A 15,032-nucleotide genomic window follows, 5' to 3' on the forward strand; every position below is an offset into this window, starting at 1 on the left:
TAAGTACCTGACTGATGTCGGTTGCCTATACTGTATACCGCATGTAGGTAGGTACTTTTTTTTTTAAACATTTTGCAACCAAAGTTTATAGGAGAGTCCGAACAAACGAAAGTCGATTACACTGCAAATATTCCCCTGACTGTGTTGGTAGGATTTTGAACAAACCGTCTTCATGCCAAGGATACTGCAACATAGAACCCTAAACAAGATGGCTTTCACCAATCCGTCGATATATCCACCGGCGTCGCACGACTTACAAAAGTTTGCGAGCCGAAGGAGCGTTGTTCACAGCACCAAGGGCATGGTGGCATGCACGCAACCTCTTGCAGCAAAGTGCGGAATCGACATTCTCAATGCAGGAGGCAATGCAGCCGATGCTGCCGTCGCTGTAGGTGAGTTGTTTACTTTTTTTTTTCTCTTTTATTCTTTCTGTATACTCGACCGGCGTTTATATACGGCTATCGTGGCTTACAACCAGACATCAAGCGGCTGGCATGAACATAACGGAGCCCTGCTCAACCGGCATCGGCGGTGACATGTTCTGCCTATACTACGACGCCGCCACCAAGAAGGTCTCGGCACTCAACGGGTCTGGTCGCTCCGGTGCAAAGTACACTCTTGATGCAGTCCGCAGCGCGCTCAATCTGCCCGACTCGGACACCAAGAGCGAGATTCCGGCAAAGAGCCCCTTGGCCGTGACGGTGCCAGGTGCCGCCGCAGGGTGGTGCGACACGGTCGAGCGGTTTGGCAGCGGCAAGCTGACCATGGCTGACATCCTCAAGCCGGCCATCGAGCTGGGCGAGAAGGGGTACCCTGTTTCCGAGATAGTCTCTATTGCTGTGAGTAGTAGTCTATTGGCTTTGTCAAAGTTTCATAAAACTCCCCAGACAAGCCACTCATCATTTTCTAACATCACAAACTCAAAAGTGGCGCGCGTCGGAGAAACGCATCCGCGAGGCATCTCCCAACTACGCCGAGATGCTGAAGGCGGACCCAGATGCGCCAGGCGGCTGCCGTGCCCCAAAGGCGGGCGAGATCATGAAGATGCCCAACCTGGCCCGGACTTTCCGCACCCTGGCCGAGGAGGGTAAGAAGGGCTTCTACAGCGGCCGGATAGCCGAGGAGCTCGCCAAGGTGTGCCAGGACCTAGGTGGCTTGATGGAGGTGGACGACCTCAAGCACCACCTGGAGACGGGCAGCGAGCCCGTCGAGCCCCTGGGGCTGAAATTCACGGCCCACGGCGCGGCGGCCGCGGACGGCTCGGGCGGCGTCCAGCTGTGGGAGCACCCGCCCAACGGCCAGGGCATCGTCGCCCTGATGGCGCTGGGGATCCTGCAGGAGCTCGAGCGCAGCGGCAAGGTGCCCAAGTTCGGGCCCGAGGACCACAACACGCCAGCGTACCTCCACGCCGTCATCGAGTCCCTGCGCCTCGCCTTTGCCGACGCTTCTTGGTTCGTCACGGACCCCAACGTCACCAAGGTTCCATCCCAGGAGCTCATCTCGCGCGAGTACCTCGCCGAGCGCGCCAAGCTCTTCGACCCGGAAAAGGCCTCGACGTCGGTCCGGCACGGCGACCCGACGGGGCCGCAGTTCAAGAGCCCCGCCCTCAACAGCAGCGACACGGTCTACTTTGCCGTGTCGGACAGCCAGGGCAACGCCATCAGCTTCATCAACTCCAACTACAGCGGCTTCGGGACGTCCATCATCCCCAAGGGCTGCGGCTTCACGCTGCAGAACCGCGGGAGCAACTTCTCGCTGGACAAGGCCCACCCCAACGCCCTCGCGCCGCGCAAGAGGCCCTACCACACCATAATCCCGGGCCTGGTGACGAACCTGGCCGACGGCGGCCTGCACTCGGTCTTTGGCGTCATGGGAGGCTTCATGCAGCCGCAGGGTCACGTGCAGACGCTGCTCGGGCAGGTCAGCGGCGGCCTGTCGCCCCAGCAGGCGCTCGACGCTCCCCGGATCTGCATCGGGGCCGGGATGCCCGACGAGGTGACGGGCGAGATGAACGACGACGTCGTGGCCGTCGAGGAGGGGATGCCGGCGTCGGCCATCGCGGGCCTGCAGAAGCTGGGGCACAAGTGTGCGCTCATCACCGGGATCGAGAGGTCTCAGTTCGGTAGGGGCCAGATCATCAGGTGGACTGTCGACCCGGTCGACGGGATGGGGGTCTGGTCGGCAGGGAGCGATCCCCGCGGAGATGGTGCTGCATATCCAGCGTAGGGGGTGGGGAGGGTTTTCAGGGAATAAATACTTGTGTGACTTGAAAGACTTGATGGGTTTGTACCATGGAGAACATGGTTGACGATAGATTTTGCTATAATATCGTTCGCATATAAGTCTCAGCTTGGAGTCGAACGGATTATATCTAAAGGTATTTTTATATACATATATCAGCACAGGACAAAAAAAAAAGCAGTCTCGTACATGTTCATTTTGATGGGCGTTTCTTTGACAAATAGCCACATCATTCTCCGGTCCTCACGTAACACATTGTTATACATTCCCTTTCCCTTCCCCCTCCTCTCCTTTCCATTTTGGCAAAATAAAATCCCCCGCTTTGTCTCTACTCCGACTTGGTATCAGCCTCGCCCTCCTGCCCCTTGATGAGCACTCCCTTCTCGGCCAACATCTTTCCGAGCTCGCCGCTCTGGTGCATCGAGACGAGAATATCGCAGCCGCCGACAAACTCCTTGTCAATGTAGACCTGGGGGATGGTGGGCCACTCCGAGTACTCCTTGATGCCTTCCCTCAGGCTCTGGTCCTCGAGGACGTTGTAGGCGGCAAACTTTTCCGGGTCGACGCCCTGCATGCTGAGGATCTGGATGCTGGCTCGCGAGAAGCCGCACTGCGGGGTCTCGGGCGTGCCCTTCATGAAGAGGACGACGGGCGCAGACGCAACCGCCTTGTCGATGGCCTGTCGCACCTCGGACGTCAGCAGCCGTCGTTGCTGCTGCTGCGCCTGGAGCTGCCTGAGGATGGTGGGCGCGGCGATCGAGTGCGCTGGTGCGCGGCACGCTGTTCTGGAGGCTTGTCGGAGGATGCTCTGGTGGAGAGTGTTGCCGATTTTGTTAGTGAGGGCCGTTCATCATAAATTTTGTGGTCTGTGGTTCTTCCTTACTCCTCCCATAAACCTGCTGGAGATCATCTTGTTTTTTGTGTATTGTAGAAATGCGATTATTGCTGGCCTGGAATTACAGCAGTTGGGCAGGCGATGCTTGGTACGATCGCAGGGCAGTTTCTTGGGTTATTTGTATCGCGCGAGTATGGATTGCAGTTATGATGGTGTCAATGGGAGATGATAAATTTCGACAAGATCAAAATGATGTAACGAATGTATCGCGTCAACGGCCATTGGCGATAATAGCATTGGATACTGTAGTGGGTCATGGTCAATTTAAAGTGGATACAGCGACTTTTGATTTACAATCTACCGAGTAAGTAAGGCTCATGATCCCCCTATAGCTAGCTCGCTCAACCCTGTCCCAAGGTAGCCAGCCAGTAGGCTCATACCGCCAGTGATGATGGCCCTTGCTCGTTGTCAATATCTAGGAAAGCAGTCTAACACAAACTGTCTCTCTATTCTTCCATCCTTTATTTTTTTTTTTTGCTCCATTTCCAACTTTGACACTCGCAAAGCTTTTCCCGAAAATCACACTGGTGGTGGGAAGGACCGCCATCGGTAGCTCACTCCGATAAAATCGCAGATCTGCCCAACCAATCCGTTAATCAAACTGCCAGCCACACGGCAGCGTTGGGAATATCAACATGCTCCTAAACCACAGATACGTCTTCGCCCTTCATCATACTTTCGTGAGAATAATGAGACTTTCATAAGCCCGGCAACCAGACATGCAAGACTCGCAACACGGCAGTCAATACCACACAGATTGTCTTGTCCACTCAGAACCTAATAGGATTCCACCTCGTCTTTTTCTGTCTCATTTTGATTCCTTGCGAGCTCGCCGAAACATCTTCATTTGCGAGCTTTTGGGCGGCATCTCGTCTCTCCATCTCAGGGAATAGGGACGCATTCGACTTCGGCTTTGCCGGTCGGTTGTTCAAAGTCAGTAGCTTTGGCCTCCATCCCGCACTCGCTATTTGAGTTTGCGGTGAGGCCGCCGGGGAGGGTTTGATTGGAGGGATTGCGTCAAACAGGATGAGATCCTCTCCAAAATCCAAGAAGTTGTCTGGGACTACTGTGGCTGGCTCCCACGGTTTAAGTTCATCATTCCGGTTCTCTGTACCGCACCATCTGTCTTCTTTAGCCCACGGGTCCCTGTCATCGCTCGAATCGTATCGACGGCGCCAGTAACCAGGCTCAGTCAACTGGAGCTGGACCTCTGGCTCTGTCGGAGATGAAGTGGCAACGGTCTGCCAGGGTGCCTGCTTGTCGGTGCGCTTGATGCCCTGGTTCCCGCGCTTTCTCTGGCGCCGTCCCTTGCGAGGGGGAATGGTGTTTCCGCCACTCAGCTGGTCCAGCTCCCAGAACGTCATCAGCGTGCGGTCGGCAAACATCTCCTGCACGTCGGGGAATGGATGGTTCTTGGCCATGTCCCACGGCGTTTTGGGAGCGGAACTAGGGGTAGCAGGGTCTGCGTTGAAACGAGCAAGACTTTTCAGGACCAGGTACACCTGCTGGCTACGATCAGGCTGGGTCTGACAGAGCACTTCGTGCATAGGAGTCATACCACGGCTGTTGACAACATCCGGGTCCGCGCCCGCCTCCAGCAGCCAGTCGACCATTGGAGGTAATGCGAACCTGCAGGCAATGTGCAACGCCGTCGTTCCTGTAGGGATGTGCACAACTGGGTTTACATTGGGCTGGCACCGCTTGAAAAGGACACCGGCGACCTTTGAGCTTTCGTGCACGATAGCGCAGTACAGAGGGGTGTAGCCCTCTCCGTTCGGCGTGTAAGGGTCGGCGCCTTCGTCAAGAAGGAACTCGGCGACGATTCGGAAGTTGATCTTGGCTGCCATGTGCAGGGGTGTCTGCTCGTGATGATTGCAGTCGAGAGATCCCAAGCACTTGTGGTCGCACTTATGCCGGCGATGCTGTGCAGATCTGAGGTCTACGGGACAGCCAAACTTGAGTAGCGCGGAAATGTTCCATCGCGCCAGTTCCTCCCAACCGAGATGGTGGATTATGCGTTCGACTTCGAAGCCAATTCTAGTGTATTCATATTTTGCCGAGTCCCACCAGGGCTGGCTGTTAGCCAAGGCCAAATGGATGGGCATCATGCCAAACGGACTCATATCCATGGGATCGGCCCCGCGGTTTAGGAGGACGTATGCTGTCCGGGAAAGGCCGTAATTACAAGCGACGCGAAGAGCCTTGTTGAGATCCCACTGGGTGGCCACAGTCTGTGGGAACAGACCATGATAAATGGCCGCCATACTTGGGTAGAACTCAAAGCTTTCGTCAAACATGTCGTCGCCGTCCGCAGAAAGATAAGCCGAAACCCGAGGGGCATCTGCAATAAGCGCATGGTGGAAGTATGTGATCCTCTTGGTCTCAAAAGGCTCAGCGGGCATATATCTATGTCGCCGAGGGTCAGTTACTTTGCCCACCGATTCGGGGTATCAAGAGTATAGCTGCTGCTCTGGCAGAGGACATGGCCGAAACCTACCCCTTGATCTCTATGTTTGTGAGATGGTGAACAAGAATACCAATGATCCGAACCGAGTCGTGGCGCACTGCGTGAAAGAATAAATCGAGTACAACGTTGATGTATTCCCTAGCACCAACCATCGATTCGAAAGTGGCGGTAAAAAGTTCAAGCTCATAAGTCTTGAGGAAGGCTCGGTTTACCATCGAGAAGCTGCTCAGGTCCTTGGTGGACTCAATCTGATGGACAATCATGGTGATGATCTCCATGGGCAGGTCCATCAAACCCGATGGGGGTTTCTTCTTGTTCCTTGTAGCGACATTCTTCGGCTGCGTCTTTCGACGAGTCATATTTGATGCTGACACTGCTGTTGGTATGTAGGTCCGGTGATTTCTACGTGGACTTGTGACAGAAGAGAGAGATTTGGGTGGTGAAGATTGGGATGGAGAAGGTGAGGAAGAAGGTGCTGAAGAGAATGAGGACACGGGCATGCCTTTGTTTCCCTCCATCTCTGTAGACATTTGCTTGTGAGGGTTGGCCGCAGACATTTTGGTTGAGGTGAGAGTCAAGTGAAAGTAGGCTTGGGTACCCTAAATGCAGCAGCAAGGTTACCTGCCTAGCTGCGTCTTTGGCTAAGGGCTAATCAGTGCAGCGGGAGGGAAGCATGCATCCTAGTGAAAATCCACTTTAGGTTTCAGAATAAGCCATAACAAGTGCCGCAATGGCTGAGTTGATGCTTGGGGATCGGTGAAGTAGGTAAGTGCCCAGCTACTTGAAGTCGGCAGGTAAGTAATGTAGGTTGATCAAAACAAAACCTGAACAAAGTGAGTACAGGTAGTGGCGGAAATGTGGGTTTGATTGGGTAGTAGGGAGGTGACCTGTAGGTAGACCATTCCAATAGGCTCATTGGGCCTCAAGTTCAAGTTAAGTTGAGTGCACCTGGCACTACAAAGTGACCAGAGAGGTGAACTTAGGAGAATAAGGGTACCGGGTAGGTAAGGTAGGTGGGTAGGTACCTCAGGGAGTTGTGGAAAGTGGCGTGGATGATTGGAAAAGATGGTAAACCCAAACAAACATTAGCAAAAAACACTAAACTTGATGGGTGAGGCATGTTACTCTGGTAAGAATCATATATCTTCATTCAATCAATCAATATCTCTTCTTCTACTTCTTCTCCAAATTGTACACAAATTAAACTACATCCTCCCATCGCGAAATTTGAAGCATGCTTCGCTCCTTCCCTTGAACCGGGTTGAATGATTTCCGGGGTTTAAGGGAGTTGGGCTCTTGCAAAGGAACATATACGTAGGAGTCAGATCAGCTTAATGGCTTACAGTAACTTGGGTACCTGTGTATTGTACCTCCTCATACCTATGTACTCCGTACCTCACCTAAGGAAAACTTGCTCAGAGCCAGCCAACTTTAATCAGACGACCACATCAATTCAAAGCTCCACCACATACCAATTTCGTCACTTGAACTTTTAAACATCAAATCAACTTTCTGCTCTTCTTCGCTCAATTTGTCAGCTGGAGAACATGTGCATCACTTGAAGATCAAAATTACATTTAAGCTAAGGTATACTAACAACACTTGCATTTCTAATCAAGGGTTGATTTATTTGTTGGTCTGTTCAACATAACGTGTCAAACCAAGAGGCGCAAAAACCAATTCACTATAGTGACTCTGGCCTCAACTCAAATTAGCACTCTACATCAATCTCACCACACACATACAGACTCGACGGACCATGGTCCGCACGCAGCAGCCGCAGCAGCAGGACGCCACTGCAGTCTCCGCCTTGTCCGCGTCCATATCCGATGGAAAGAAGCACCTCCTGCTGTCTGCGTCGGGTTCCGTCGCCACCATAAAGCTGCCCAATATCCTAAGGGCTCTCGGGGAGGCTCACGACCCGTCGCGGCTGTCAATCCGCGTAGTTCTTACGCATTCGGCCGAGCACTTCCTGGCCGGTCAGGCGGAGGAACAGCCAACCCTGGAAGCCATCAGGGCCATTCCGTGTGTCGACGCCGTGTATGGAGACGCCGATGAGTGGGGCCCGCGGCCGTGGAAGAGGGGGGAGGGGATTCTACACATAGAACTAAGAAAGTGTACGTCTCTTTTTTTTTTCTCGGACCATGTTTACCACATTTTTTATTTTATTTTTTTTATATTTTTTTTCATGTTTGCTCTTATCAAATGCGCTACACCACTATTTGTGTCTAACACTGTAGAACCCAGGGGCCGACATGTTGGTCATCGCCCCGCTGAGCGCAAACACCCTGGCCAAGATCACAAACGGCATCTGCAACAACTTACTGACGAGCGTCGTGCGCGCCTGGGACACGGACGGCGTCGTCGAAGGGCGCGGGAAGCGCATCATCGTCTGCCCTGCCATGAACACGGCCATGTGGCGACATCCCATCACGGCCAAGCAGATCCGCACGCTGGAGAAGGATTGGGGAGCCGGGAGTACGCAAGGTGAGGGCGATGGCGGCTGGTTCGAGGTCATGCCGCCACAAGAGATGAAGCTTGCATGTGGTGACGTTGGGGTGGGTGGGATGGTGGATTGGAAGCAGGTTGTGAAGGCCATCGAGCTGAGGTTAGATCTAAGCCAGGACCAACTGGGGCAGCCGACTTGAACCATACAGATTATTTAGGAAATAATTAAGTGCGTTTCGTCGACTGTTCATACAGTAAACTACAAATCACAAGCTTATGTGTGCCTCATGAAAATGGGAGAACCTCTGCAGGACCTGATACCCGTGAAGGGTATAGGAGCTGCACCTGAATATATAGTCACGAAACTAAGTCTGATAGACATAAAACCTGACTGAATCTCGGTCAGCCGCGTGAAATATATAATGTCAAATGAAGCGATATTAATTGAGTAGCCTATTGTTGGAAATTTGGCTTGAAATGTGAACACTCGCACCGCATGAACTTGAACCAATATATAATTAATTACTTCAATTATACCTTCTACTTGTGTGGAGTTGGCCAGCTCACAGAAAAAAAAACACGTGACGGATCCTCAGCTACCATTAAGGAAACGGACGGGATATCAGCGGTTGTCTTTCACCAGTGCCTCTCCCCCAGCGCTGTGCAGCCTTATATGTCCAGTGTGACAACATCCCCGCCGCAAACCCAACGGCGTCGTTCTTGAAGGCCAAGATACCCGCCGTGGTGATGAGCATTACGGACCAGCGCTCCGTCCGCTCCTCTTCGGAAAGGGACCGGTGTATGCGCGCAGACAGTGTCCCGACGGCATTGCCCTCCACCGAAGACTCCCACAGATCCGCTGCTCCATGATTCAGACTTTGTCCTACGCCCGCAAGCTCCAGACCGGACGCTAGGACCATGACGCCGAGAAGGGCATGGGGAAAGCGGCCCAGCAAATCGAGTAGCGTCTCTCCCAGCAGCAGACCAAGCAGTATCTTGAAGATGCCCAAGACTATGATGCTGGCGCCTGAACGTGCGCCGAACCGATGCTGGGCGGCGAGCCCGCCTGCACCATGACAGACAGGCATCGCGCCGAACCAGCATCCAATCAGGTTCATGGATGCAACGCTCAATCCCATCTCGGTGACTGTCGGGGTCGGCAGGTTTGGGAGCAGATCAGCGGACAAGGCCGAGACTGCAATAACCGAGTTGAGCGTTGTCAATGGCAGTTGCGCTACTGCCATTGATATCGCCGTCGGGCTGGTCCAAGCAGGCAGGACGAGAAAGGGAACCCAAGGAGCGATTCCGGGTAGACGGAGGTTCCGACCAGACGCAGCGACGGCCACTGCGGCAAAGACGGTACCGAGGATGAAGATGATGAGCGCATAGGGGACGCGGCGGAACCGATGCGTCACAACCAGACCTACCAATGCCCCAAACGCCCAGAGACGGTTGTCGAGAACAGGATGGAGCCAGTGCAGTGGCTGCAATAGCGACGACCCGGCCGATATGACCAGACTTAGACCAGCACCGAATTGGATCCCTTTGACCACGGGTACGGGTATGAGCCTGGTGGCCCGCCTCAGTAGCCCCGTAGCCGACAATACCAGCACCGCAGCAGAGACCAGACCTCCGGCTGCCACTGTTTGCCTGAGGCTGGTGTGCTCTGCGATCGCAGCGGCCGCGATGGCCTTCATCGGCTGAACGGGCAGCGGAATCCCAAAAACGATACCCGTCAAGACGTTGAAGATGCCCGAGAAGACAAGCGTGGTCGACAGGGATATGGACGACTGCAGAGCGAGGGCTATCATCAGGGGGAGCAGAGTGCCAAGGTCGCCAAGCGCGCCAGATATCTCGGATAAGGGATCATGGCGGAGGGTTCGGATGTTGTTGCGGTTCAGTTTGGGTATGTCTTTGATGGCCATGATGGCGGGGTTTGGTGGTGACGATGACTCCCGATGCCGGTCATTCAGATCGACACTGTAGTTTGCATGTATCTAGGGTGAATGGTTGAGGATGAGATCGTCTTTTTAAAAATATGATATTCCTCGGATTGGTATCCAGTATCGCAATGAATTCATATAGCGCTGTCTAGGTAGCTAGCTAAAAAAGCAGCTTTAGGTCCAACAAACTCGAGCCAAGTACGTCATCTTTTTAGTGGGAAACTTAAGATGGGGCTCAGAGTGGACTGCTGTTCCTGGTAATCCTTGTGTCAACCGACCGTCGTTGCTCAGTCAAGGTAATAGAGGTATTGTGTAAGCGGTTGAGAAAATTCGTCGTCTAGCACCCTCCGCGGCGCATCGTATATCATGATGCTTGGTAAAGCTTCATTAATTTACTTGTTTCTACCAGCCACAAGAAACTTTCTTTTGCGCATTGGGGTTTAATTCGCAGTCTACTCCGTAGAACTGTTGACCGGGAATGGCCTGCAAACTATTGCGTCATTCAATGGATGGTAAGAGAATGAGAGAAAGAAAAAAAAGAAGAAAAAGAAAAGATTAAAAAAGAAAACCGTTAGGCTAAGGGGTAAACATCAATTGACTCATCGCCAGCGTGTGCAGTCATGGTCTGTCTCTCAACCGTTCGTACCAGAGATCGAGCAACATGCGCCCTGTAGATCAGGTGGCTCTACTCGATGGTGGGAATGTGTTAAGGTCCGCGGATGTAGCCCTAGCATGCAACCGTCCGGGATCATTAGGCGATCGCATGCATTAAGGACGGTATGGAAACTCAAAGAGCCGAACTATGCGGGGGAAAACAAATAAAAATGGGAAGACCGAGCTGGCAACTATTTCTTGGCCAAGGTACAGCAGACAGTACTGTACGTAAGAAGTAGGCTAGGCCCCTTAGGATGACAAACCACCGACACAACACATCGATCAATGGCCTGCCGCCTGCAAAAGAACCGCATTCAGCAAAATTTTCAAAAGTCAGCTTTGCAAATGCCATTGCGTGCGTGTCAAACCAGGCACTCTCTTTTTTGCTCAGTTGCTTGGCATACAACATTGCTGCATGATGCCATCCAATTGAAAATGAGACAAAACCCACGACGACATCCATTCCTCGACACAACTCCAGGCAGTTCCAATTCAGGGCCAGGGGGGGATGGCAAGCTATGGCGTAAAAATTACATGATGAAAACAGGGGTCCAGTGCGTCTTGTGATGCCGCCTCTCACTTCCCCAGGTGTCACGCGCGAACAAAAACAGAACAACCCACCCGACAAATTTTTTTTGCACCTCGTGGACCCGACCGGTCTTTCTTGGCCCTGTTTTTAGCAACGTCGAGCCAAGGTAACCATTTGCCCTGTCAACTACGTCAAAGGTACTTGACAGCTACTCCGACATCGAAACAAACTCACTATGGCTATTTGCGCCTTTGTCCCGTCGAAAGCCAGTCTGAGCTCTCTCTAATCCATAGCAAGGGCAAGGTCCTTGCATTGTGCCCTCCACTCGACTCGCCAAGCTTTGGTGTCACCTCGCTTCTTCGTGTATAATAGCTAGCTACCTAGCCGCCCTTTTCATCCAACTTCTCATGTTGAAACCTCTTGTTCACTCTACAAAGTCATTTTGTACTCCGAATATTCTAAAAAAAAAAAAGCCAGTCAACAAGAAAAGTTTCTTTTTAATTTCCCTTCTCTCTTGTACAAGGAGTCACATCTCGTCTGATCATCAGACTATACATCAAATCGAACCATCCAACACATAAAAAAACAAAACCACAAACACATATACCCTCTCTCTCCTTTTCACCACCATGCCTTCATACACAATCAACGAACCGCACCCAACCGTGCAGCAAAACACATACACACACTCTGGCCGCGGCGGAGCAGGCAACACCTTCCTCGTCTCCCAGCCCACCACCTCACCCGAGGGCATCCCCACCAAGGCCTCGGTCAAGTCGTCTTCTTCTTCGTCCTCGCGCTTCTTCTCGGGCCGCGGCGGAGCAGGCAACGCACACGCCTCCCAGAGGCCGGCCATGTCCTTTGACGACGAATACTACGCCGATGCAGTGCGCGCCAGCTCCGAGAGGGTCTACGTCGGCCGCGGAGGCGCTGGCAACTACTGCAAGAAGAACGAAGACGTCCACTCCGTCAAGAGCAGGCGCGACTCCTCCAGCACCAGCGGCTCCGAGAGGAGCGGCTTCTGGGGCAGGCTGAGCTCCAACTCCCGCCGTTGAGGGAGGACTGCTCTGTTCCTCACCCATCTGACTGTCACCAGTCTGGGCTGTTTTTGGCTTTTCTGCTTGCAGGCTATGGTGCCTTCAAGCTATCATTGTTGGATTTACGCGCGGCGTTCATGAGTGTTTTTTATATAGCATCTTCATCTTATTTTCCTTCTTGTCTTGTATTATGGTTATCATGAGCGAAATGGAACTAGCGAGGTTGTGATTTCATATGATGGGGCCTCAGAGCAAACGATGGGAGAAAAGAGCAAAAAGCCCAAACTTGATAAAGGGGGGGAAATACTGCATGGCGGGTATTCGAATCCCTTTCCACACCTGGCTGGCAGACTCCAGGATGGTTGTTTTGTGCGAAAAGAACGGGGGGAAAATTTAACACAGCGACGGCGTTTGTTTCTGGTGATACGGTTGAGGATATGATACCCCCCATATAACGAATCATAAAAAGCGAAGCATTTGTTACATTTTAAATACAAATCAACAACAAACTCCTTCAAATTAAACATGAGAATACTGGTGCTCACAAAAAGTAGATTTGATTCACCTGGCTTGCTGAGTGAAAGGTACAAATTGCACTCACATAGACAGCGAGAATCCAATAAGTACCAGGTACATCTAGATATGCATACTCAAAACTCAATCTTTGGGTATCTCGTGATTTTCTATACTCCCTAAACAAAGTACTCCTGTCGTTGTCTACATGAAAGCGTTTGTAGCATTGAAGGCGCTGCTCTTGGTTCCGCACTTCATATCGGTAGCCGATTAACTCCCTCTCCCTGTGCCTGCCTCGACCTGCCGCCTCCGCCAACGTACAGGCTATCACTATGCCATACAGTAGCCTCCAACGTTCATTGAGACTGGTCCTCAGCCACCAGTAGAGCATAGTCATCTCAATTAGTAGCCAAGAAGGTTTGATCGTTAAACCTCATAGTTCAGCGTCGGTGCGCAGGCCACAAATGGCGCGCCTCAGTTGAACTTGGTGTGAATTATGTCTGGGTTCTCGTGCCAGTCGTCCATGCTTACCCACATCTGTCATGAAATCAATATCAGCTGCAAAGTACAAATCAACAAGCAGATGATGTTCGAAATCTCTTACCTTTCTAAAAGTGCTCAATCCAGCCAAAATACTGCCACCAATCCAGGTCGAGTATTTCCTCTCTGGAGGAGCAAAGATCTTTATCCTCATGTCTCGCACCGCCAGCTTCTGAACCTCGGTCAAGAGTCGATCTCCAAAGCCCTTGGTCAGCGTGCTACCCCCTGATAGCACTATGTTGGAGTAGAGCGACTTGCGCAGATCAAGGTCTGTTTTTCCAATGGCATTGATCACCATCTGATGCACGCCTGGATACTCCAATCCAATGATCTCGGGGTCAAAGAGAATCTCGGGTGCCCTGAATCTTTCTGGACCAAGCTGTTGAGGTACAGCATTCGGTTAGTATTTTGTATGGTCTAGGGTCTTTATGAAGCTTTGCTAACCTTGATCTTGTTACCATCCGGTAACGTGTAGTCGCTCATCATCTTTGACGGGTCCAGCTTTGCACCGGCCCATTCCTTTTCCTCCTTCTTGGGATCATGGGCCACGTAGCTCGTAGCCTCCTTGATCAACCTGACAACCTCCTTCTCTGCGCTGGTGTGGAATACATACCCACTCTTGCGCAGAAGGGTTTGTAGGTGTTCAGTCACGTCCCTGCCCGCTACGTCGATACGCTGGATGCTGTTGGTGATGGCGAAACCCTCGTATACGGGGACCGCATGCGACACACCGTCTCCTGAGTCGAGCACAATTCCCGTGGTACGACCGCTTGCATACAAAGACAGAACGGCCTGGATGGATGTGTATAGTGCAGGGACGTTGAAGGTCTCGAAGAGAATCTGGGCTGCAGTGTCGCGATTCGAGCGCGGATTTAATGGTGGCTCGGTGAGAAGTACGGGATGCTGTTCAGATGCACAGATGATAAGTATGTCGTGCTCAGTGGCAGAGGACTAGTGAAAGGTCTCCACGGCCGCTGTGGCCATAACCGGTAGAGGCTCACCTCTTCACTCAACACCTTGAGGCCCTCTTCGTAGACATAGCCCCAAATCTTCTCCATATCATCCCAGTCCGTCACGATTCCATGCTCGAGGGGATACCTAATCTTGAGCAGGCCCCTCAATTCTGTTGCAGCCTTCTCGCCGATGAAGACATCACCCTCCAAGGCGCCGGCAAGAACTTTCAGGTGCTTTGGCCTGCCGACAAACGACGGGAAGAAGCACTTGGGCAAGTCCTCGCCCGCAAAGCCCGCTCTGATGGTACCAGAGCCATTGTCGATGACTATGGGCGAGTTGTGCAGTAGCTGCGCCATCTCTTAGGCGGTATCCGGGAGCTAGGCCGTTGCTTCGATTTCATGAACGACGAAGCGGGGGAGCCTGTGTCGCGGTTCGGTCAAGAAGCTGCAAAAGAGCTTCCAATAAGACGTCGATTGTGTGCGCTTAATAATTGGGCAGCGAATAGAGTTGGTGTCAGGAGTGAAGAGAGTGAGTTCCAGGCGCAATGTATCGAAAGAGCAACACCCGGGACGGTAAATGGAGGGCGGTTGTTTTGACCGTTATTTGCTCCGCAAGTTGGTAAATTGATTGATTATCAGGCCTGGAAAGGAGCGCAAGCCTAAATAACAGGCAGAAGTTAGACGAAGAGGTACCGAATTGCTCTTTGCAGCACTCCTATTTCCGTATCGAGTCCGGTCTCTCAGATGGCTCTCTTTTTTTGGCAGCACGATAATTACAGCTGGTTGTCTCTCTACACGTCTCCATCAATCAA

At 52.3% G+C, this 15,032-nt stretch overlaps 7 protein-coding genes across 7 annotated transcripts; 3 read left to right on the top strand and 4 right to left on the bottom strand.

Annotated features, from left to right (window-relative positions):
• Positions 1-30: 30 nt before the first annotated feature.
• Positions 31-2,363, top strand: PgNI_01588 (uncharacterized protein). The gene is made up of 3 exons (XM_031121659.1): positions 31-392; positions 487-839; positions 928-2,363. Exons 1-3 carry the CDS (start codon positions 173-175, stop codon positions 2,224-2,226), a joined length of 1,872 nt encoding a protein of 623 aa, XP_030987713.1. The 5' UTR covers positions 31-172; the 3' UTR covers positions 2,227-2,363.
• PgNI_01589 (uncharacterized protein) lies at positions 2,353-3,291 on the bottom strand. The gene is made up of 2 exons (XM_031121660.1): positions 3,125-3,291; positions 2,353-3,049 (listed from the first exon to the last, which is right to left on the bottom strand). The coding sequence occupies exons 1-2, from the start codon at positions 3,149-3,151 to the stop codon at positions 2,570-2,572; spliced, it is 507 nt and encodes a 168-aa protein (XP_030987712.1). The 5' UTR covers positions 3,152-3,291; the 3' UTR covers positions 2,353-2,569.
• Positions 3,292-3,906: 615 nt separating this feature from the next.
• On the bottom strand, positions 3,907-5,962 carry PgNI_01590 (uncharacterized protein; the record flags this gene model as incomplete). The annotated part of the gene is made up of 2 exons (XM_031121661.1): positions 3,907-5,542; positions 5,634-5,962. 2 exons carry the CDS (start codon positions 5,960-5,962, stop codon positions 3,907-3,909), a joined length of 1,965 nt encoding a protein of 654 aa, XP_030987406.1.
• Positions 5,963-7,101: 1,139 nt separating this feature from the next.
• Positions 7,102-8,294, top strand: PgNI_01591 (uncharacterized protein). Its single transcript, XM_031121662.1, has 2 exons — positions 7,102-7,720; positions 7,851-8,294. The coding sequence occupies exons 1-2, from the start codon at positions 7,363-7,365 to the stop codon at positions 8,249-8,251; spliced, it is 759 nt and encodes a 252-aa protein (XP_030986328.1). The 5' UTR covers positions 7,102-7,362; the 3' UTR covers positions 8,252-8,294.
• Positions 8,295-8,653: 359 nt separating this feature from the next.
• PgNI_01592 (uncharacterized protein) lies at positions 8,654-9,976 on the bottom strand (the record flags this gene model as incomplete). The annotated part of the gene is made up of 1 exon (XM_031121663.1): positions 8,654-9,976. The coding sequence occupies one exon, from the start codon at positions 9,974-9,976 to the stop codon at positions 8,654-8,656; it is 1,323 nt and encodes a 440-aa protein (XP_030986378.1).
• Positions 9,977-11,806: 1,830 nt separating this feature from the next.
• Positions 11,807-12,232, top strand: PgNI_01593 (uncharacterized protein; the record flags this gene model as incomplete). Its single annotated transcript, XM_031121664.1, has 1 exon — positions 11,807-12,232. One exon carries the CDS (start codon positions 11,807-11,809, stop codon positions 12,230-12,232), a length of 426 nt encoding a protein of 141 aa, XP_030986379.1.
• Positions 12,233-12,918: 686 nt separating this feature from the next.
• On the bottom strand, positions 12,919-14,969 carry PgNI_01594 (uncharacterized protein). Its single transcript, XM_031121665.1, has 4 exons — positions 14,269-14,969; positions 13,712-14,170; positions 13,332-13,646; positions 12,919-13,264 (listed from the first exon to the last, which is right to left on the bottom strand). The coding sequence occupies exons 1-4, from the start codon at positions 14,575-14,577 to the stop codon at positions 13,202-13,204; spliced, it is 1,146 nt and encodes a 381-aa protein (XP_030986324.1). The 5' UTR covers positions 14,578-14,969; the 3' UTR covers positions 12,919-13,201.
• Between the last annotated feature and the right edge of the window lie 63 nt (positions 14,970-15,032).

The sequence above is a fragment of the Pyricularia grisea genome, assembly GCF_004355905.1.
Source record: "Pyricularia grisea strain NI907 chromosome Unknown Pyricularia_grisea_NI907_Scaffold_1, whole genome shotgun sequence".
NCBI classification, from domain to species: Eukaryota; Fungi; Ascomycota; class Sordariomycetes; order Magnaporthales; family Pyriculariaceae; genus Pyricularia; species Pyricularia grisea.

What these genes read in the sequence shown, in the direction of transcription:
- PgNI_01591 (XM_031121662.1), top strand. Translation starts at nt 7,363, where the DNA reads ATGGTCCGCACGCAGCAGCCGCAGCAGCAGGACGCCACTGCAGTCTCC. An exon ending in ACACATAGAACTAAGAAAGT is followed by an intron (nt 7,721 to 7,850) that starts GTACGTCTCTTT and finishes TGTAGAACCCAG; the next exon opens with GGGCCGACATGTTGGTCATC.
- PgNI_01594 (XM_031121665.1), bottom strand. Translation starts at nt 14,577, where the DNA reads ATGGCGCAGCTACTGCACAACTCGCCCATAGTCATCGACAATGGCTCT. An exon ending in TCAAGGTGTTGAGTGAAGAG is followed by an intron (nt 14,171 to 14,268) that starts GTGAGCCTCTAC and finishes GCATCTGAACAG; the next exon opens with CATCCCGTACTTCTCACCGA. An exon ending in CGGATGGTAACAAGATCAAG is followed by an intron (nt 13,647 to 13,711) that starts GTTAGCAAAGCT and finishes GTACCTCAACAG; the next exon opens with CTTGGTCCAGAAAGATTCAG.
- PgNI_01588 (XM_031121659.1), top strand. Translation starts at nt 173, where the DNA reads ATGCCAAGGATACTGCAACATAGAACCCTAAACAAGATGGCTTTCACC. An exon ending in CGATGCTGCCGTCGCTGTAG is followed by an intron (nt 393 to 486) that starts GTGAGTTGTTTA and finishes CCAGACATCAAG; the next exon opens with CGGCTGGCATGAACATAACG. An exon ending in CCGAGATAGTCTCTATTGCT is followed by an intron (nt 840 to 927) that starts GTGAGTAGTAGT and finishes CAAACTCAAAAG; the next exon opens with TGGCGCGCGTCGGAGAAACG.
- PgNI_01589 (XM_031121660.1), bottom strand. Translation starts at nt 3,151, where the DNA reads ATGATCTCCAGCAGGTTTATGGGAGGA. An exon ending in CCAGCAGGTTTATGGGAGGA is followed by an intron (nt 3,050 to 3,124) that starts GTAAGGAAGAAC and finishes ACTCTCCACCAG; the next exon opens with AGCATCCTCCGACAAGCCTC.